At 53.6% G+C, this 22,139-nt stretch overlaps 2 protein-coding genes across 2 annotated transcripts in view; one reads left to right on the top strand and one right to left on the bottom strand.

The window, feature by feature from the left end:
* Window positions 1–3,072: 3,072 nt before the first annotated feature.
* Window positions 3,073–13,893, top strand: FAM151A (family with sequence similarity 151, member A). Its single transcript, XM_008583227.1, has 8 exons — window positions 3,073–3,199; window positions 4,211–4,357; window positions 7,528–7,680; window positions 8,977–9,136; window positions 10,780–11,004; window positions 11,736–11,875; window positions 12,611–12,754; window positions 13,220–13,893. The coding sequence occupies exons 1-8, from the start codon at window positions 3,073–3,075 to the stop codon at window positions 13,891–13,893; spliced, it is 1,770 nt and encodes a 589-aa protein (XP_008581449.1).
* The window catches only part of ACOT11 (acyl-CoA thioesterase 11), a 54,837-nt gene continuing 45,373 nt past the window's right edge, over window positions 12,676–22,139 (bottom strand). The window contains exons 10-16 of the mRNA XM_008583223.1: window positions 20,884–20,939; window positions 19,987–20,053; window positions 19,527–19,610; window positions 18,745–18,878; window positions 15,764–15,895; window positions 15,108–15,234; window positions 12,676–14,199 (exon numbers count right to left, since the gene is read on the bottom strand). Of these exons, the coding sequence (XP_008581445.1) occupies window positions 14,044–14,199; window positions 15,108–15,234; window positions 15,764–15,895; window positions 18,745–18,878; window positions 19,527–19,610; window positions 19,987–20,053; window positions 20,884–20,939 (756 nt within the window). The 3' untranslated portion in view covers window positions 12,676–14,043. The remainder of the gene's footprint in view (window positions 14,200–15,107; window positions 15,235–15,763; window positions 15,896–18,744; window positions 18,879–19,526; window positions 19,611–19,986; window positions 20,054–20,883; window positions 20,940–22,139) is intronic.

Genomic DNA, 22,139 nt, shown 5'->3' with positions numbered 1-22,139 from the left:
GTCCATCCCAGAGCGGTTTCTCCTGCCAAAAGCCAGAGCTGGCTGAAGTCCCTTTCCTCTAAGACACAGCCGCAGGGCCTGAAGAGCCCACAGAGACAACAGAAGTAGCACCCTTCCCAGGGAGGACAGCCAACACACATCCTGCTGAGCGAGAAAGACCTGGCACTTACACCCCAGTGCCCTAATGTGAAAGGGGGAATAAGGATGCCTCCCTCATAAGAGTGTCACCAACACTAAAAAGCAACAATTCTAAAACAAGGGTGGGGCTGGCCAGTTAGCTCACTTGGTTAGAGCGTGGTGCTAACACCAAGGCCGTGGGTTGGGATCTCTATACAGGGATGGCTGGTTCGCTCACTTGGGAGAGCATGGTGCTGACAACACCAAGTCAAGGGTTAAGATCCCCTTATTGTCATCTTAAAAAAAAAAAAAAGGAAGGTGCTTTGTACAATACATATACAGGCAAGGGATTTGTCCAGCATTAGTGTTAAATATTGTAACCAGGGGGACTGGCCCACTAGCTCAATTGGTTACAGTGTGGTGCTGCTAACACCAAGGTCTAGGGTTCAATCCCTGTACCAGCCAGCCACAAAATATATATATATAGTGATCAAAAAAAGGACCATCCCATTGTCAATGGGTATGGACAAGAAGAGACCAGCAGATGCCATAACAGGCAGCTGGACCTGGAGTGAGCCCAACCTGTGTCTGTATGTGACATTGAGGTGACTTGGGACAAGTGTCACCCTCTCTGAGCCTTCATGTCTTTTCCCACAACATGGGGGCCTGAGAACCAGTTGGCAGTGCTGTCATGACGAGAAGATGAGATAAAGAGGTGGGGGACTTTGTAGGAAATCAATAAATAATGCATTTTGTTATTGTTATTATTAATAAAAGCAGAAAAGTTGCAAACCAGACCAGGTCAGACTCATTGTGTTTCTAATTCTTGGGAGGGAGGATGGGGGTGATACTGGAACTACGCTTGTAATTCCGGTGGCTTGTTTTTTCTCTGCACTTAACTGTGGAGTAAACCACATGTGGTTGTCACTCTGAGGTGTGGCTTCGGTCCTGTTAACGTTTTATGGCTGTCATCATAATAACCCAGTTTACATACTCTTTCACATCTTATTACAGAAGCGATCTGGGTGAGGCCCAATTACAGTTCGGGTTCTGGGGTCCAGAGTGGGTGGCCTGGGAGAGCAGCTCCCCAGGAAAGAGGACCCACAAAACCTGTTCCTGCTTTCCGAGGGCCCCACAACTGAGAGGCTGAGACCCCTGGTGGCAGTGAGCCTGCCCCACTGGAGCCTGCAGTCCTGACACTTAGCCAGGGCCCGGCCCAGAGCAGCGGCTCAGAAAGGGTTTGCTGAGTGATTTGAAGAATGAGCCTAAAACCCATATAGAAAAGAGCTCCCCTTCTCCAGAGGCTGAGGGAAATAAGAGTGTGCAGTCTGGGGTTCCAGGGCTGGCTCTGCCTCGGGGTGGCCCATCACAGACTCGCCTTTCCCTGAGTGCACAATGGGGATGGAGGGGTTGTTGGACAGGAGTGTCTTCAAGTCCTCCCTGTCTGGCAGCTCACAGCTTGGGTCTCCCTAGATCCCTGTAAGCCACATGCCCCGACCAGCCCACAGAACCTCCCTGTCCTCAAACCTCCACTCGTCAAACCTCCCCTCACCGTCCCCCTTCACCCCATCTCCTCACCCACCTCCCTCCCAGCACCCCAAACTCAACACTGGCTGGGCCCACCCTCCCCTGCACCCTGCCAGGACAGCAGCCTCTGTGCCCTGGGTCCTCCCACTCTCATCCTCACTCGCCCCACAGCCTCTCCCTCCTGCACCTGCAGCCCCTCTGGACAGGCTCTGCCTCCCCGTCCATCCCCATGCTCCCCACAGATCTCTGGACACTGTCCTTGCCGACATCACTATCTGTCAAGTCCAGGGGCCTCTTGCTGTCCTTAGCAGGCCCAGGCACAACTGACCACCCCTATCTTCTTGAAGTGACCCTTCCATTGGCTCCTGGGCCCCAACAACGTCCAAAACAACAGCCGGTCTAGGGATCCACTTTCTCCTATAATTTTTTTTCTTTTCTCCTTTTTGTCTTTTTTCGTGACTGGTAATGGGATCGCAACCCTCGGTGTCACGCCCGCACCGTGCTCAGCCAGTGAGCGGACTGGTCTCTATATGGGATCCAAACCCTCGGCGGGAGCACTGCCGCACTCCCAAGCACTGCACTCTACCGAGTGTGCCACCGGGCCGGCCCTATAATTTTTATTTAACAACACACACACTTGAATCAGTCACCAAGTACCTTGCTGGATTTCTCTATGAACCTCTCTTAACTGAAGTCCCTGTGCATGCTACAGGTGATACTTGAATTTATTGAAACTTTAGGGTCCCTGGAATAGGGACAACTTCTAATTTGCTTCCCACACAGGGGCCCCTAGACCTCGCTCTGTGTGAGGTGGTGACTCTCCTCCTTTCCCGAGGACTCGCTGGCCCAGGAGTGGCCTGCAGTATAACCCAGGACTATCTGTTTCAATGCTGGGTAGATAATCTATCAGCCACAATCTGGGATGGAAGGAAAACGCACGTCCCTCAAGCGGATCTAATCTGTTCTTGTCACTAACCCTGGCCTGATCTGCGGGATGCCCTGGAGCAGGGCGGAAAACCCCCTAGAGTGAGAAGAGAGAAGGAAGTTAGAGGTCACCCAGCCTAGCTGCTTCCTTTTACACAGGGGGAAATGAAAACCAGAGAGGGGCGGACAGGCGGTGGGTGGGGGCTCAGTCCAACATCCTCTGCTGCCTCTTACTGTGCTCAAAGTTCATTTTGAAGGCGGCAGGATTTTCTGCTTGACCTGTTAAGATGTGGGAGGGTGAGGGGAAGGAGCAGGGTGGGGAGGGAGGAGGAGCTTCGGGAGCTGTCTCCACACTGGGACATTCTGGGGCTGGGAGCTGCCAGGTCTGGGAGGGAATTCGGTGCTGCCGGAGTCTCCTGCCCCCCACCCAATCCCTCTGCAGGGAGCTTCAGGGAACCTCCTCTGGGCTGTGAGGAGTTGGGAGGCATTTCCCAGAGAGTCATCATGGCCTTTAGGAAGAAGTGCTTGCACAGCCCTACTGCAAGGTTACTTGCTGGCATCACCAGTTTGGCTCTGGCGTTCCTCATTGTGTTGGTCCCGATCTTCACCTTGCAGCACTACTCCCAGCCAGGTAGGCACCTCCCTCCCGTGCAGTCTTGATTGGCCTCCCTATGGCCCATTCCTTCTCCTTGCCGGAGCTCTGTCCTCCATGGACAGCTCTAATGGGCTCTTCTCCTGTCCACCACCCCCATGAAGACTCACTGCCCGTCCACATCTCTATTTGCCTCTTCCATGCCCCAACCCCACCATCCCCAGCAGAGGGTCCCTTTAACTTCCCTGGCCTTCATCAGTTACCTGAAGACCACCAGATCTCAGCCTTCAGCCCAGGACAGACGCATGGACACCTCCAACTCAGCAGACTGAGAACTCACCAGCTGCAGCCCACACCTGCTCTTGCCTACACCCTCTGCCGCTGGGAGCGGCCTCCACCTCTCCCTCTGCCTCCTGCCTGTGCTCTTAGGTCCTGAGCCTTGAGGGTGCTGCCTTCCCACCCTCTGCCCTCCATCCTGCTGGCCATGCCCTCTGAGGCCTGGGCTCTCCTCCTGGGGCCCTGTGGTGGCCTTCCCCTCCCACATAGTTCCTCGGCCACCTGTCCATGCTCGCTCTGCAGCCAGTGAGATCTTCCTACACACACGCCACTCACTGTATATGCCCAACTCCTTTGCTGGCGGTCAAGGCCACTTACCATCTGATCCCAGCTCTCCTTTCCATTCTTGCCCTATTCCACTTCTCTGTAGTATTCCATCTGCACCAGGCCAATGGCCATTCCTTTAGGCAGCCACACTCTTTCCTGTGGCCAAGCCTTTTCTTGTGCTGTTGCCTCTGTCTAGAATAATCTATTCCCCGCCTTCTGTCAATTTACATCCGTCCTTCAAGGCCCCCCTTATATGTTCCCTTCTCTGTGAACACCCCTTTTCCTGACTGCCCTAGGAGCCCGTGTATTTCCCTTTCTTGCAGCATCAATGACTGGGGCTCACTGTCTCTCTGCTAGGTCGCGTGCTGGGCACACTTGGGAGCCCAGGGCAGGAGTCTCGGGCTGGGGCGAGGTTGATGCTAACAGCTCCCTCGGCATTCATTCCAGGCTGTGAGCAGAACGGGTCCTGCCACCCTGACGCGGACATGCTGGACTATCTGCTGAGCCTGGGCCAGATCAGCCACCGGGATGGCCTGCTTGTCACCTGGTACCATGCAGCCAACAGCCAGGAAGAGATGCAAGAGGCTCTGAGCAGTAAGTCCAGCTGCTAAGACTAGAGCAGGTCAGGCAGGGGATTGAAGAAAGGGAGGGAGAGCAGAGGCAAGGATAAGACACTGTGGTCACGGTAGCATCGTGAAGCTACATACAAGTTCTGTCATCCTCCAAGTAAGGAAATGAGTGCCCAGAGGGGTGAAGTGACTGGCTCAAGGTGGCACAGCTGATCAGCCTAGAGTTTGAACCAGACATCTGATTCTAGAGCTATCACCGTACTGCCCTGCCTTGCAGCTCCCCTCCCTGCACTTGTCAGGTGCCCTGTCCTAAGGAGGCCTTTGCCCTCCAAGCCTAAGGAAGCCAGATCTGAGTGGGAGGCCCAATGCTGCTAAAAACAAACAGGAACACCTGAGTAGATTGTGTAACTCCTCTTGAGTCTCAGGTTCAAGATTATAGCAACGAGTCAGTGACAGCTCACTGTGTGGGACATACACACACATTTACCCACGGATTCTCCTGGGACTACCATGCAACCTGTTTCATGGGTACCATTTACAGAATAAAAACAATAGCTCAGAGAAGTTAGGCGGCTTACCCAAGGTTACACTGTCTGAAAGTGGTTATGCCAACATAGGAGCCCGGGGCAGTCGGTTCTAGAATCCATGCTCTGAGCCAGCACATTGTGCTCAACACCCAGGACAGCAGGGAAACACCCTCTCCTTTGGGACTATTGGGAAGCTCGATAGGTAATGGTCAGGAAAGTGCAGGTAAACGCTAAAGCAGTGGGCATAGAAGATGAAGGGAATGGTCCTTGAGCATGCTTCAGAAGACATGGGTGCTGTCCCATCCCAGCGTCTCTGATTCAGTGGATCCAGGGTGGGGCCCAAGCATTTGCATTTCTGGTAAGTTCTCAGGCAATGCTGATGCTGCTGGCCTCAGGACCACCCTTGTTGACACTGCTCAAGAAAACTCCCTCCATTTCAGATGAAGAAACTGGGGTCCAGAGTGGGAGAGGATCTTGTCCAAGGCCACACAGTAGGTCTGCAGCAGAACAAGTCCTGGGTGCCAGGCCTCCAGCTCTTATGTCTACAAGGTCACCATGCCTGAGGGTCTGGGAGTAAGTGTCTGGGAAAAGTTTGCCAAATGAATGAATGGGTGGCTGGAAGGACTTCTCAGAGGAGGCAGGCTTGGTGGTCAGCAGGGGCAAGGCCATCGCAGGTGGGGTGGGGCCAGTTTGCTGCTGCTTGAGGGATCTCTGATTGCATGGGTGATCGCTGGACGTTAGTAAAAAGGAGGACAGAGAGCCTTCTCCCCTGATGAGGGAGCCAGGACAGAGAGGGAAGACTCTTACCTGGGGGAGAAAGGCCAGAAGTAAGGCAAAGAGGACCTGCTGCCCTAGGATTATCCAAGATCAGCCCTGGGGCAGCAGATTATAACATGAGGATGGAACGGGATGATGCAAAAGCTCAGTACCTTCCCCTCCTGGAAATCCATGCACCTAGATTTTAGAGAAATCTGCTAAGGTTCTCCGGGATGTAAGGTGAGCTCTTTCACCTCTGTTTATCAATCAACAACCATTTTGAAGCACCTCTGTTAGGCCTGGTGCCATATAGGCACCGGGCAGTCAAGTGATTCAGACCCAAACCCTGATCTCCTGGAGCTTATACTCCGGAGGGCTGATGCTGAGCAGGCAATTACATGACCTGGGTCCTAGCACTGAAAGAAGAAGTGTGGATTTCTCTGACAACAAGAAGCAGGGTGACCTAACTTAGGCTGGGTTTGGGGTGCTTCCTTGAGGAAGTGATATTTTAAGGCAATACTAAAGGACAAGGAGGACATGGCCTAGTGACGCTAGTGAGGGAAGAGTGTCACAAGGGAACAGCCAGCAATGGGGAGGACGAGACAAATTAGAGCCTTGCTACTCAAAGTATGGTCCCTAGACCAGCTGCATCGGCATCCCTGGGGAGCCTGTTAGAAATGCAGCATCTCGGGCTCCATCCCAGATCTACTGATGAGAACCTGCAGTTTAAAAGTTCCCGGGTGATCTATGTGCATATTAAAGTCAAAGAAACAGGAGTGGCTGGAACCTAAAGAATGGGGGGGGAGGGACGGAGGTTTCCGTAATGGGCCACAATAATCAACCACATTGTATATTGACAAAATAAAATAAAATCTAAAAATAAAGAAAGAAAGAAAGAAAAAGAATGAGGGAGGGAGGGACACGAGATGAGATTGGAAAACTTGGCAGGGCCTGCACGTGCAGACTGCAAAGACTGTGTGTGGTAAGGAGTCTGGATTTGATTCTCAGGGCAATGGGTGGGTTTTCTGGTGTTTTTTCTTTAATAAGAAGTAACATGGTGAGATAGCTGTTTAGAACCCTCACTCTAGTGTCTATAGAGAGAATAGACTTGCAAGGGAGCAGTGGTAGATGTGAGAGGAATGGCCAGGAGGCTATGAGTAAACCAGGAGAAAAGGCCCCTTCTCATGCCGACCGTCTGTGGTGCAAATGGGCAGAAAATGACCCCTCCCTCCCTCCACTACAGTCCCCAAATTCCAGTGTCCCATGCAAGGTCTTCCAGATTTTGCTCCCTACTAGGCTGAACTGGAGGGAAGGAACAGATGGTGTCTGCCAGACTGAGTTAACTACATGAGGTTAAAAGATAACAATAATGCTCAGTGCTGGTAAGGATGCAGTGAGACGGGAAATCTTAGGTTCTCCAGGTGGGAATATGAGTCAGAGCAACTTTTCTGGAAAGTAATATGTCAGCATGGGCTTTAAAACGATCCTGTGTTGCCCTGACTCAAATTCCACAAGGAGAGGACAGAAATAATCAGAAAAACAGAATAAAATATGCACCATTATTTATTAGTAGCAAAACACTAGAAACTACCAAAGTGTCTCAGGAATAGGGGGATGGTCATGTACAATGCAGTGAGCATCCTCGACCAGGGCGTTTGAGGGCACTTTTCTGTTTTAATGATACGTTTAAAAGATGGTGAAAATGTGTCATAATGTTGAAAGAAAAACATAAAAAATTATAAATGTAGTTGAGTAACTGTAAAAATTATACATAGGAAAAAATGGGAGAAGATGAATCAAAATGTGAACTATGATGGAAGTGTGGGTGAATGTTTTCCTCTTTTTGCTGCTTTTCTGTACTTTTGTGATGAGAAAATTTTTTAAGTAAAATTGAGTTCTGTCTCTTCCACAGGCAATGCCATGGTCCTGGAGGCTGATGTCACTGTAGAAGGGCTCGACACAGCCAATGAGACAGGGGTCCCCATCATGGCCCACCCCCCGGCCATCTACAGTGACAACACACTGCAGCAGTGGCTGGAGGCCGTGCTAGCCTCCTCCCAGAAGGGTAAGTGCCCCTCTCAGCCCTCTGGTCTCAGGAGCAGGTGCAGGGATCCCTCACTGGAAGGCAAGTCCAGTCCCTGATGCCCCTCTCAGCCCCCTCCCTGGCTCCCCAGCCCTCTGGTCTCAGGAGCAGGTGCAGGGATCCCTCACTGGAAGGCAAGTCCAGTCCCTGCCATGAGTTGCTCATTGACTTGGCTTTCCCATCCCAGCGTTCCAGACACCCAGGCAAAGTAAAGACAGTGAGATAAGGCGGTGTGAACGTGTATATCCAGGTCGGTCTCTCCTGGTCACACAGGTGAGACAGAGGATTCCGAGTGCATGTCCAGGTGTTGTCTCCTGTAAATACAGGTGAGACAGGTGTACAGAGCAAACTGCAAAGTGCCAGCATGTTCAGGTGTTCGCTCCTGGATCCACAGAACTGGATACAACATGCTCAAAGTCAACCTCCACCCTTCTCCACCATGTCCCTTTGCCAGTCACAGTCAGAATCTGGGTATCACCCTAATGCCTCCCTCTCTCTTGTCCTCCACATCTACTCAGTGGCTGCATCTGCCAGTTCTAGCCCTTATTCCTCCCCTTCCCCCCAGTCCAGTCCCAGCATATCATCTCTCTCCTGGACCCCCTTCCTCACTGGCTTCCTGCCCCACACTCAGCCCCTCGAGTCTTCCTTGACTCCACTACCACACACACACACCCAAGTGATCTTTCCAAAAGGCCAAATTTGTCATGCCACTCCACTGCTTTAACCCTCCATGGCTCCCCATTGTCCTCTGGACAAAGTGTGATCTCCTTGGCCTGGCTGTCAACATCCATCTACAACTTCTCAGCCTCATCTCCTGCCATCTCTTCATCCCATTTCCTCACCACCCTCAAGAGGATCGGCTCGTTCATGCTGAGCCCTTCCTCCACCTAGATTGCCTTCCTCTACCCTATAGGCTCTGGTGGCCTAGGACCCTCTGAGCCTGCCCTGCCAGGAATCACAGGCCCTTTTCATCAGGTGCTTGATTCCCCACTGCACCAGCCCCAGGTCCCAAGCCTTTGGCTGGCCTCTGCTTCGTCCCTGTGGGAGATGGGAACTCACTCTTCTGGAGGTGAGCCTGTCATCTCTGTGCCAGCCCTGCCTTCCTCACACACAGCTGAGATCTGATGACTGTCTTCCCCCCGCCCGCCCTCCCCTCCATCACACATACACACACACACACACACACACACACACACACACACCTCTCTCTCTGCCCAGGCAGTCACGTCTTCCTGGTTCCTGCACTAGTTCCCCAAGTCCTTGTCCCCTTCCCCACAGGCATCAAGCTGGACTTCAAGAGCCTGAAGGCTGTGGGTCCCTCCCTGGACCTCCTGCAGCAGCTGACAGAGGCCGGCAGAGTCCAGAGGCCCATGTGGATTAATGCTGATATCCTAAGGGGCCCCAACGTGCCCCTCACAGTTGAGGTTAATGCCACACAGTGAGTGTTCACCTCTCTGTCCTGCTGTGTCCAGTCCTCAACATCTAGCACAGGAAGGGGACCTCAGGGGACCTTTGCGTTTGCTTCCAGTAACACCAGGTAGTCTCACCTCTGAGTCTTCATACATGCTGTTCCCTCTGCCTCAAATGCCTTTTCTCCCTTTTCTAATAAACCTCTACCCAGTGATTATCACCTCCAGAAACTTCCCTGACATGCCAGACTGCTGAGGGGCTTCCCCCAGACTATTCAGCCCCTATACTTCCTTCTAACAGCCAATTTTGTTGTGCTGTCACTGTCAGCTTACACGTGTGTCACCCCTACTACATCGTGGACTCCTGGAGGGCAGACATGGCCAGTCATCTCTATCCCCAGTGACCAGCACAGGACTTGGCCTGCTAGAAAAGTCTAAGACATTGACTTCCTCCCCCACCCTCCTGAAATTCCAGTAGTGCCACTAACAGCCTTCATATACACTAGCCACACCATGCCCTATAGTTTACAGGGAAAGGCCACATAAAGAGAGATTATATCTGATTTGATCCTTACATAGCACTGCCAGGTTAGGAGCATTTTATTCCCCCCATTTTGCCAACAAGAAAGCTGACAATAATTGAGACTCAATTTGTTGAAAGTTTATTATGTGTCCCAGGCACTGTTTTAAGCATTTACTTGCAGAATATCATTTAACTCTTATAATGAGAATGAGGTAGGTACTATTATTTTTATTTTATTAATACAGGAACTACCTTTTAGAAGTTAAATGCACTTTTAGAAAGTGGCAGAGCAAAGACTCTAACCTAGGCCTTTCTGATTCTAAGCTCCATGCTCTCTCCCGTCCCTCTCTCCCTCCCTCCATCTGTCCATCCAACCAGCCAACAATCCATCCATGCAACATTTATTGTGCTTCTCAAACTGAGGTGCATTTGGAAAGCAGCAGTTTAGAAAATGTAGCCAATGGCCCAAAGTAAATATGGACTGTCGTCTTGGAGTGTTGATTTTACACCATAGTTTTTTTTGGGGGGTGAGGAGCAACACTATTTGCCTATTAAATTTTGCATCAGGGCAAAATTCAAATAAAATTTAAAAAGAGGGCCGGCCTGTGGCTCACTTGGGAGAGTGCGGTGCTGATAGCACCAGGGCCACGGGTTCAGATCCCATATAGGGATGGCCGGTTCGCTCACTGGGTGAGCGTGGTGCTGACAACACCAAGTCAAGGGTTAAGATCCCCTTACCGGTCATCTTTAAAAAAAAAAAAAAAAAATTAAAAAGAAAAGCTGAAACTTCAGAAACTTTGGAGCAGCTGGCAGAGGCCAGATCCCCAAACCTGGGCTCTGAGTCAGTCACCTCTGTCCATACCAGAATGTTTAAGAAGCCCTGCCCCAGCTGGAAAGGATGTGGTCTCTGAGAATCAAAGAAGTTGAGTGGCCTGCTCAAGGTCAGAGTCAGGACCTGAACCTCCCTGACTTCAAAGTTCATACCCTGTTTGGGGGACCTTGAACAGCCACTTCTCTTTTGGACACTGCTTCTGCCCTTATATTACAGATTCAATAGGCCCCGCCACTTCCTAGCCTGTGATGAGAACCCCAGAGGAGAGGAGGGGACGAGCGCAGCTCTGAAAGATCACTGTCTCTGATTCTCTGCAGGTTCCTGGCCCTGGTCCAGGAGAAGTATCCTGCGGCCACCCTGTCTCTGGGCTGGACCACTGTCTACGTGCCCCTGTTCCCAAATGGCACATACACCCAAGCCATGGTAGAGGAGATGCAGGGGCTGGTGGGATCGCTGCCTCAGAGGGTCACCTTCCCCGTGCGGGCTGTCATGGTGCGAGCTGCCTGGCCCCACTTGAGCTGGCTGCTGGGCCAGTCTGAGAGGTAAAAACTCCCAGGCTTCTTTCACAGAGCCTGCTCATTCCAAACCCATTCCCAGACGGTGATGCCCCCAGGAAGATCCCAGATGCTCATGTCTACAAGGGTCCTAAAGTTTATCTGGTCCAACCCCTACTGTGCTCACACCTTCTACAGTGCCCCTGCTTTCTGCTTGGATGTCTCTGGTGATGGGCTGCTCCCTCCTGAGAGAGCTCTTCCATTGGTGGGTGACTCTGCCCGTTGAAAGGTGTTTAAACTGAGACATGTTTGTTTCCCTGCAGCTTGCTCCCATAGGAGCCAGCTGTGCCTCTGGGGCTGCCCAGATTGCACCTGCAATCCCTGCCCCAGAATAGCCCTATAGGGACGGAGAGGCCCCCCAGCCCACAGTCAGCTCCCAGCTGCCCAGCCCTACCTTCCTCAGTGGCTCCCCACGGGGGTCCTGAGGCTGCCCCCTTCCCCTTTTCATGTCTGACCTCCCTGCTGTGCCCGTCCCCTTTTACCCTGGTTCCTTTCCTAAGACTGGACTCAGAAACAGACACTGCAAGTGAGGAGGCAGGGAGGCCACGCCCTCCCTCCTTCTGGGCCTCTGCTTTCAGCCATTGTTCCTGAACTCCCTCTGGCTGCTTCTGCCCCTGGGAAGGGGTAGTGCTCAGGAAGAAGTGGGTGGTGGGAGGCTGGAGGGTAGATGCTCCACCTCTGGGCACAGGCAGGTGCTGAGCTGGCTCTCTGGGCCCCAGGTACAGTCTGACGCTGTGGCAGGGCACCTCAGACCCTGTGTCGGTGGACGATCTCCTCTATGTCCGGGACAACTGCGCTGTCCACCAAGTCTACTATGACCTCTTTGAGCCTGTCCTGTCGCAGTTCAAGCAGCTGGCCTGTAAGGAGAGAGCCTGGGGAGGGTGGTGGGGGCTGGATTCTGCACAGAGGAGCACTGGAGTGGAGCTGGGGGGAAGGGCTATTGGAAGGGGGATATCCTGTGTGGACAGAAAGGAGGAATCATTTTGAGCACCTGTTGTGTGCCAGAACATGGTATGCTATTCTACACTTCACATAACCATGAAGCAGGGATTCCGTTTTATAGATAGGGAAACTGAGGCTCAGAACAGTTAAGGAATTTATATAAAAGTCATCCAGCTTGCACATGGCACAGCTCAGATCAGAACTCAGCAAATACCAATCCCCATATACTTGTGGCCTAGTTCCTCTTCAACTTACTCTAACGTTTCAGAGAGCAGCCCTTCCATTGTAGCCATTAACCAATGACCCAGACGCTACTGTCCAAACCCCTTGTGCCTTGACCCTGAACCTAGGAGAACCTGCAGTTAAGCCATCTCAAGGGGGACCTATTAAAGAGGACCACATTTCTGCCCTGGGAGCCACCTAAGTGAGGGGAAGGATACCAATTTTGTGGTCAGACAGATCAGGTTCCATTAGGTTTTGATCCCAGCAACTGTTACTGGTTGTGGCAAGTCACTTCTTGTAGTACACAAAATGGGGAAATTACAGCTACCCTGGCAGGTTGCTGCAAGGCTTAGAGTACATGTAGAGCTGTGGCACACAGAAGGCACTCTGAGTGGCATCCACTTCATCTCAGCAATTTGGGGCCCCACAGTGAATGCCACACGGAAGCGGATGTTCTACACTGGAGGCAGCCTGATCCCTCTTCTCCAACTGCCTGGGGGTGATGGTCTGGACGTGGAGTGGCTGGTTCCTGGCGTCCAGGGCAATGGAAGGACAGTAGCAGTTACCCTCCCAGGTAAGGTCTGCCTACAACCCTGGTGCTCCTAGCTAAACTGCAAGGGTGTCCTATGCTTGGGGTGAGGGTCTGTTACCATGGCAACATGGGTGAATTTAAGCCGCATGCTGGATACAAGTGGGGCAGGGGGAGAGGGAGTACAGTGGTGTCAGGAGCACAGGGCTCCCCACCTTCAGACCAGCACCCTTGAGTCCTCAGCCATATCACGTTGTGGGAGAGGTGGGCACAAGCCCCAGGGCTGAGTCGCAGATAAAGGCCAAGAGCTGGGCTAGCAGTTTATCGTGTCAGCCTGTCGAGCACCAGGCACCTTTAGAAAGCAGCCCTTCCACCTGGAGCACAGAACAGGGTTGACAGGTGAGACACCAGCCCCTCCTCCTTGGTGTCCCCATAAGCCCTCACTGCCTCTTTAACAAGGGACTCTGGCGCCCCATGATAATCTGACCCTGATGCTGTTGCCTCTTCCAGACAGAGAAGGCATGATCCTGCTGAACATTAGCCTCCAGGAAACTGCAACCAGGGGCCCTGTGCCCATTGTGAGTGCCCCAGGTGGCCCTGTCCTGACACTGGAGTCATGCCTGTTGCAGCTGGCCACGCGCCCTGGACACTGGGGCATCCATTTGCACATAGAAGAGCCCACAGCTCTCCGGCCATCCTTGGCTATGCTGGAGTACCTCTCCATCCTTGACCTTCTGCCTCGGCCCGTGTGGGTTGGGGCCACAGTCTCCCATGGGAGTTTTGTGGTCCCTGGCCATGTGGCTGGCAGAGAGTTGCTTACAGCTGTGGCTGAGGTTTTCCCCCATGTGACTGTGGCACCAGGCTGGCCTGAGGAAGTGCTGGGCAGTGGCTACAGGGAGCAGCTGCTCACAGATATGCTGGAACTGTGCCAGGGGCTCTGGCAACCTGTGTCCTTCCAGCTGCAGGCCGGGATGCTGGGCCAGAGCACAGCTGGAGCCGTAGCCAGGCTGCTGTCAGCCTCCCCCCGGGCCACCGTCACAGTGGGGCACAGCCCTGCCAGGGGCAGCTACACAGCTGTGCGGGCAGCATTGCTGGCAGCCAGGGCCGTGGACAGAACCCGAGTCTACTACAGGCTGCCCCAGGGGTACCGTGAGGACTTGCTGGCAGATGTTGGTAGAAACTGATCGCCCAATGGTGCTGGGCTGGCGGACCCTGGGTCAAGGCTTCCCATGGGGAGGCCGGATGAAATAAATGCCCACCTTCCTCCACACATTGTATGCAAGTCCTTAGGGCAGGATGGAGTGGGAGTGGACCTAAAGTGGTCACTGCTGCACCTAGAGGGTCTGGAGGCTGGGGGCCAGATCATTCCGGTTGTCCAAGAGGAACTGCTCACAAGCCTTGACGGTGGTGTAGAACTCAGAGGAGAGGCCGGTCACATTGGTGGTCACGTAGTTGAGAACGCCAGGGGTAGCCTGGTTGTAGTAAGACACCTGCAGGACAGGAAGCCAGGCTCAGGGAAGCTGAGTTGGGAGAAGGGGCACCAGGGGAGTGGGAAGCCCAGGGTGCATGAGGTAGGTGGGAAGTCAGCCTTGCTAGCCTTTGGGAGGTCAGCAAACACAGTGCAGCTCCCTGGGATCTTAGAAGCCGGGTACAAGACTACACCATTAGCAGGCATGACCTCCTCCCACAGATTTCCCCTGACCCTTCCTCAGGGTGCTGACACCCTGCCTTCCCACTATCACTGCACATTGTACTCTCATCTTCCCTGCAGTCAGGAAAGACCTGGAGGGCAGTGACTGGGTCCCAGCTCTGAATCCCATTCAAATGAAGGTGTGCTTGGGGGACACAGAGGCACCTTAGACATAAGCCCAGGGATCATTCTGAGAAGGTCATTGATTTCAGTTGGCAAACACGGGCTGAGTTCCTGGGATGGGGGTGGGGGGGTTGCAGGGCCCTAACAGAAGGTGTGAGCCAAGGAAGGGGGACTGCAGGACTCCACCCTCACTTCCTCTCAGTTCCTCCCCACGTTTTCAATTCACATTAACCACCCTGCAGTTTTAAGGGCCCTCAGAGGCACATAAAGCCTTCCTAGACAAGAAGGGGTCTATAAGTAAGTAATCAGATAGAACTCGGGATCAGAATCCGGCCCTTCTGCCCTCAGCATCCGGAGCGTTTTCCAAGGCCCTGAAGCAGTCTCTGACTATCTCTGCACACATGAGGTCTCAATGAAGGCTCATTTTCAGCCCCTGATACTCTTAGGCTCCCCCAAGCCAGAAGAAGGAGCCTGGTGGAGGCAGGCCCAGGTCTGGAATTGTCCTAGCCCAATAGCACTGAACTCATGGGTGTGTTGCACTGGGGTACAGCCGGGGGCAGGGGGGATGATGGCGCCAGGCCTCACCTTAGTCAGCTGGTCCCCCTCACGCCAGAGGCAGAAGCCCGAACAAAGGGTCTCCCCACGCCTATACTCTGGCGTCTCGCAGTGTGTGGGCAGCGTGACCGATCTCAGTGCAATGGCATAGGGGTCCCTGGAGCAGAGGAAGGGTGGGAGCGGGGGCAGGGATCAGCCACAGAAGGGGGTGAAGGCCTGTCCTGCCCAGCCAAGGCCAGGTCTACCTAATCCCAGGCTCCACACCCCCTCTGGCATTGACACCCTCACCAGAGGGTGTAAAGAACATAAACTCTTAAAGCCCTGAAGCCCAGCTCAGCACCAGGCTGGAGAGAGGAGGCACCTGTGGGGTGGACACACTGAATTCACCTAGGAACCAATGTGACTGCTGTGGATTTTCTGGAGAAGGACTTCTATGGTGGATAGTCAGGGGCAGGGTGTGTGCAGCCTCAGCCACGCCAGGCAGAGGTGACCCTGCTTTAGGGCATGAGTGACTGGAGGGGAAGTGTGTGCCCTTGTCTCCCATTATACCCACAGTAAAACCACACAGCCAAGGGTCCCACTGCCAAGGGGAAGCAGAGCTCTGACTAGGCTGATGTCCCTCCCTGGGAGAGAGGTGAGGCCTCCCACCTCTCCACCTTTGCACCCCCCAGCAGGCAGGCACCCACCCACTGTCACAAGGCTTCCGCCGCGAGGCCAGGATCACAAAGTCCTGGGGCTTGGCATCACCACTAAGGACAGGGCTGATGACGTGGTAGATGGCATCATCCTCGTCCACCTGCTGCACCAGCTCCACACTCCTGTGGGAACACAGGAGCTCAGGGCCTGAGAGAGCCACATCAGCTTCCCGTGGGAACAGCAGGTCTGGCCCAGGCCCTCCCACATAGCAGCCTCCCTGAGCAGCCTCTGGGGACACTTCATCCCCTGTACTGCTCAGCAGGGACCAGCAGGAGGGCAGAGAGTCCAGCCAAAACGGAGACAATGTGCACACACACAGACATGCAAGCAAACGCACACCTGCAGGCACACACAGACACAGGCACTCACACACGAGCACATGTGCACACACAGACATGTACACACACTAACACACACACACAGACTTGTAGGCAGCATATGTGCACATAGGGACACATGGATAGACACTGGTGCACACAGATACCCATGTGTCTGTACATCTGTGCAGGTACACATGCCCCACATAGGTGTGTGACAATTTAGTAGTTGTACTTAATATTTCGTGAGCACCCACTATGTGCCAGGTGCAGTTGTAAGTGCTTTACACGTATTGTCTCATTTAATCTCCACATCATGTCCATATGGTTGGTGCTCTCAGTATCCCCATTGTATAGATGGGGGCGCTGAGACTCAGGGAACAACCTGCCCACAGCCCAGAGCCAACAAGAAAGCAAGGCTGGGATGTGCTTGGGCTGTTGGATGGCAGAGCTGTGTCCCGATGCCCAAGCACACAGCACACATGTGCCCAGGTACACACATAGGTTTACATCAACCACACACAAGGACATCCACACAGAGATACAAATGACCACGTCCCAACCCACGACCCTGCTACTTTCCCCCTGCACAGATGCTGCCCTGGGAGCAGGATATAGCTGTGGACAGGGTAGGGGGAAGCAGGCTAGGAGCTCCTTCCCCTGAGGCCACTCCCACCCCTACAAATCCCATCAAGATTTGATCTGGCCTTCAAGGCCCACACCAGACACCTGCGCCAAGAAGCCTTCCTACCAAATGCACAAGCCCCTCCTCCCACCCAACATCCACCACCAAACCACCTCTCTGGCATCTAGAATGGCACTGCCAGCAGGCCTGGGGGCACCTAGACCATGGTTATCCATCCACCACCTCTCTGGCATCTAGAATGGCACTGCCAGCAGGCCTGGGGGCACCTAGACCATGGTTTTTTAAAGCAACACAGTCCTTTTTGCAAAGAAACATTAAGCAGGAAGCCCGTGTGTCAACTACAAGTGGGTGAAGGTCGATGGGGGTAGGCAGGGAAAGGCCAGTTTGTCAAAACCAACTCACCAAATGACCAGCTCACTGAATTTCCAAATACACAGATCCTCCTGGAACTACTCAGGAATATAGGCTTCTCGTAGTAAGCCAGTGGAGAGATGATCAAAGAACCCCCCCAAAGCCAGGGTGCTGGCAGTAATAGAAAATGGCTTTTAAAGAGAATCAGAAAAATACCAGTTTGAACTTTAACATTCCCATATTTGACACTGAAATTTTAGGTATTTTCCTAAGAACATGTTTATCTTCCTTGATTAAATTCAAGAAGAAGATATTCATATGAAGAATCAGTAAATTTGGAGAACAAATGTATTCAAAGTAATGACATATTTATATCCATAGTCATTTGCTATATTCAAAAATAACATATGCATGTACATATTCATAAGAATTGGCAAACTTGGAAAATTCAGCAAATTGGCCATTCTATTAGTTGGCCTGAATCTGGGATGGGGTCCCACCTACCCCTCAGCCTTCAACCCCACCCCAAGCAGTTCCTTAGCCCCCTTTGGGAATGGAGAACTCCACGGAACATGGTTTGAAAATCACTGGCCTATCCCTGAGTGCAAATCCATGACCCACCCACCAAGTACCCATTTTAAGAGGAGGAAAACTGAGACCCAGAAAGGAAGAGACTTGCCCAATGTCACCCAGCCAGTTGGGACAGAAACAGGACTTAAACCCAGACCTCCAGGGCTGGCCCATGGCTTGGGAGAGTGTGGTGCTGACAACACCAAGGCCACGGGTTCGGATCCCTATATAGGGATGGCCGGTTAGCTCACTTGGGAGAGTGTGGTGCTGACAACACCAAGGCCACGGGTTCGGATCCCTATATAGGGATGGCCGGTTAGCTCACTTGGGAGAGTGTGGTGCTGACAACACCAAGTCAAGGGTTAAGATACCCTTTCCCGTCATCTTTTAAAAGAAAGATCCCCTTACTGGTCATCTTTAAAAAAACAAACAAAAACAAAAACCCAGACCTCCAACTCAAGTTCCAGGTCCAGTCCCTTTCCTGAGGCTCAAAATTCCCATGACCTTGACCCCCACTGATGGAGTTGGATGTGTTGTCCCCTCCAAAACTCATGTGGAAATTTGATCTCCAATGTGGCAGCGTTGGAAACTGATTGAGTCATGGGGGCGGATCCCTCATGAATGGATTAATGCTCTCCCTGGGGGAGGGGGGTAGTGAGTGAGTTCTCGCTCTATTAGTTCCCGCGAGAGCTCGTTGCTTAAAAAGACCCTGGCACCTCCTCTCTCTCTCTTGCTTCCTCTCTCGCCGTGTGGTCTGCTTGTACCCGCTGGCAGCCTGCCGCTTTCCACCATGAGTAGAAGCAGCCTGAGGCCCGTGCCAGATGCAGCTGTCCCAGAATCGTAAGCCAAATAAACCTCTTTTCCTTATAAATTACCCAGTCTCAGGTGTTTCTGTTATAGCAACACAAAACTGACTAAAACACCCACCTACCACATAACTGCAGCCCACCCCCACTCCCACTCACCACCTGCCCCTACTAAAGGCCAGCAGGGGCAAAGCACAATGGGACTGGCTCAGCAGGAGGAGGAAACACCCTCCCAGCAGGCCTGGGACAGGACCCTGCCCGCCCACACCCAGGCTGCTCACCGGTAGTGCTTGTCCCACTCGGGCCTCCGACGTAGGTCCGAGAGCAGCAGGAAGGCCTGGGCCGCGTCCACGTGCACCACCATCTCCAGGTGGAAGGAGAGGAACTTGTCATCCTCCAGAGTGTACAGGCGGACCTGCACAGGACAGAGGGCAGCCTCATTCCCACGTCCCCTCCCCAGACTGTGCTGGGGTCTGGGGTGGATCAACTGGGTGCTGGAGGCTGGGGCTGGAAGTTCAGGGCTGCCCGACTTGCTGTGTGACTGTAAACAAGTGGCTCAACCTCTCTGAGCCTCAATCACATGACCACAAAAATGGGCTGTTGAGAGAACTCAGCACAAAGGGACAGCACCTGAAGAAGCGGCGACTGAGGCAACGATGCAGTGAATCCTCAGAGCCAGATACCCGACTGACTGACCCCCTCATGTCACACGGGAAGTGACTTGTCTGAGCGCCCAGGCCAGAGTGGCAGAGCGTGGGCTTGTCCAGTGCCTCTCCCGGCAGTGACTCGCTGCAGAAGGGTCGGAGAGGAGGAGGCAGTGGCTGGGCAGAGCGCAGCAGAGTGGAGAGGTCGGGGGCAGGAGACAGGATTTGGGCGTCTTCCGCCCCTGGTCCTGTGGGGGCTGGTATGTTTCTATAGCTGGGTCAGTTTCATGGTCTCACCCAATTCCTCTGAAGAAAGCCCCTTTTGACAGAAATGGTTGGAGAGCAACCCGGTTGCCTGCCACCAGCCACCTCTGGCTGCTCAGAGGGGAAAGGAAAGACCGGTGGGTAGTGCCAGCTACCTGGTTGATCTCCGAGGACAGCACCCAGTTGTCCTTGGCCACAAGCATCTTCAGGGACGATATATTGTTGTAGCTCAGGTACACCTGGGAAGAGCACACAGAGACGCTACCTTCCCCTTCCTCGGGCCCCTGTGCCCAGGCCATGCTGGTGTGCAGGAGAGGAGCTGGGGCCACAGAGGGGACGGGTGCTGTGCAAAGAGCCCTGGGCTTCAGGAAAGGAGATCCAGGTGTGGCTAGACCCATCGTGTGACCCTGGACAAGCCACTCTATCTTTCAGGACCTCAGCTCCCTCCTGCCAAGCAAGGGGACACAGGCAAGCTGTTTGCTAAACTATAACAATTGTGAGGCGCTGAATTAGTATCCTGTTCCCTCCAGGCCTTCCTCCAAACCCACTCCAACATGTGGAGGCAAGGGGACCCTGGTGGGCCTGAGGACTGTCCCTCAGAGCAGAGAGCCTTACCTGGTTGCTAGGGTCCCAGGGGACAGAGAGGGGCACCTCCGCCTGCTTACGGGACACGATGTACTTCCTGGGAGGGAGGGAGAGAGGGAAGATAACAACGTGGTCCCTTGGAAGTCCATCGCTTTCAATGGACTTCACTGCAGGCTTCCTGTGTGCCAGGCCATGTGCTGAGCCCAGCAGGATGGGAGGCTCCTGTCTGGCTAGGGAGACCGGACAGACACACAGAAAGCAGCAGCTGAGAGCACACCTCAGCCCAGTACACCAAGGCCAGCTCAGAGGCAGGGAACAAGCCAGGAAGGGTGCGGGGTTTAAAACTCAGTCCCCACACCCTTGCCGAGTGACTTCCCCCTTATGCCTCAGTGTTCTCGTCTGTGAAATGGGATCAGCAGTCACACCTGCCTCGTAGGGTCATCACAAGGAGAACAGTGCTTGGCCCGTAGCAAGTGTTCCATAAATGCACATTTTTCTTATTAACAACTTGTGAATCCTGTTGTGTTTATAGCACTACAAAGTTTGTAAAGTGCTTTTCACAGCAGTCAGACACACCTGGGTTTACGTCTTGAGCAACTGCATCTCCTCTCCAAACCTTTCTTTCTTCATCTGCTAAACAGGCATCAGAATCAATGGAAGGAACAAAGGACTTAAAAGTGGCCGGATCTGGCCAGGTTCAAATGCTGACTCTGTGTGCCCATGGGCAGGCCACCTAACCCCTCTGTGCTCAGTGTCCCCAGTGTGAAACATGACCAAAATGAGAGGCTGCATGGATGTAAAGGGCCCAGCCCAGGGCCCAGCAGCCATCACATGGGCAGCCCTGAAAAAATGCGAGGGTCCTGGGGTCAGTGGAGTGACGGACAACCCTGAACCCATGTTCCCTCCTACCAGCCAGCCCCCACTTGCCTGTCTAGGCGAATTTTCTTCCTGGCACTGGCCTCTCGGTACCGCCGCTCACCATCCTGGGGAAGAAGCAGAGAAAGACTGTGGTTCAGGAGAGACAACCAGCCCCCCTGCCCCCGTCCCTGCTCCTTCTCCCCAGGGCCCAAGGAGGCCCTGCGGCCCTAAAGTGGAGTCCAGGTCTCACTGGGGCAGCTGGAGCCAAAACATCCTGGCCAAGAAAGTGCCAGGGAATGAGCTGCAGCCCCAGCTCCCTTCAGACCCTCCGAGAGACTTTGGGAACACCACCTCCCCTCACCAGACCTCAGTTTCCCCCTGTAAAATGGGGATCTTTAGAGGGCATCACAGTGGTAATAAGAGCCCACATTTACTGAGCACTTGCTATGTACCAGCCACTCTTCTCAAGTGCTTTCCGTGCAAAATTTCACAAGATCCTTACAACGCTCTGAGGCTGCTATAAGCACTATCCCCATTTTACGGAGGAGGAAACTGAGACACAGACATGTAGTGTCTTGCTCAAGGTGATAGGGGTGGTGAGGGGTGGAGCCAGGATCAGAACCCAGGTGGCTTGACTCAGAGCCCACCCTCCTTACCACCACCTGCTCTAGGCTGCCCAACTCCAGCTGCAGAACGCTGGGTTTCCCATAGCCTGTGCTAGGTCCTGTGAGACAGGCGGATGGGGCAGGGGTTCTTCCCAGGAAGAGGGAGCAGCCTCTTCAAACTTACCACCTGGTCCACAGGAGGCACAAGGCAGAGTTTTTAAGAGACAGCCTTTGAACTTAGGCCCCTGACTTTCGTCCCTTTGCCCCTTGCTCTCCTGTCCCCATCATCCTGACAGTCACCACTTACTGAGTACTTCCAGGGCTATGCCAGGCACAGTCAGTATCCCATATGCCCCCACTACCACCACTACCAAGGACCCTGTGAGGCAGGGACTGCAGAAACGCCCCTTTTACAGATGGGAACTGAAAGCTCTCAGAGGACCCCACCAGAATGGGGCAGAGGTGAGGTTCCATCAGACCCCAGAACCAGTGTTCTTCCACCCCCACAGGCTCACAAAAGCCCATTAACACCCAGCTACAGGCCAGACCCACACACATGTTCCCACTGTGCACAAGGGGCATCCCAGCAGTCACAACCAGGACACTTAGAGCTGGCTGTGCCAGGCAGCCAGGAGGGGCAGGCAGGACTGGGTCCCACCACTCATGGGCAGAGAGGGAGGGAGAGGAGCTGAGGGTGGGGCAGGGAGCTGCCCCCACTCA

This window comes from Galeopterus variegatus, unplaced genomic scaffold (assembly GCF_000696425.1).
Source record: "Galeopterus variegatus unplaced genomic scaffold, G_variegatus-3.0.2 Scaffold2855, whole genome shotgun sequence".
Lineage (NCBI taxonomy): Eukaryota > Metazoa > Chordata > Mammalia > Dermoptera > Cynocephalidae > Galeopterus > Galeopterus variegatus.
This window is presented reverse-complemented; position numbering and strand designations above follow the sequence as displayed.

Excerpts from the sequence above, each read along its gene's own strand:
- FAM151A (XM_008583227.1), top strand. The coding sequence starts at position 3,073 with ATGGCCTTTAGGAAGAAGTGCTTGCACAGCCCTACTGCAAGGTTACTT. Across the intron at positions 4,358-7,527 it reads GATGCAAGAGGCTCTGAGCA|GCAATGCCATGGTCCTGGAG; the intron begins GTAAGTCCAGCT and ends TCTCTTCCACAG. Across the intron at positions 9,137-10,779 it reads GTTGAGGTTAATGCCACACA|GTTCCTGGCCCTGGTCCAGG; the intron begins GTGAGTGTTCAC and ends GATTCTCTGCAG.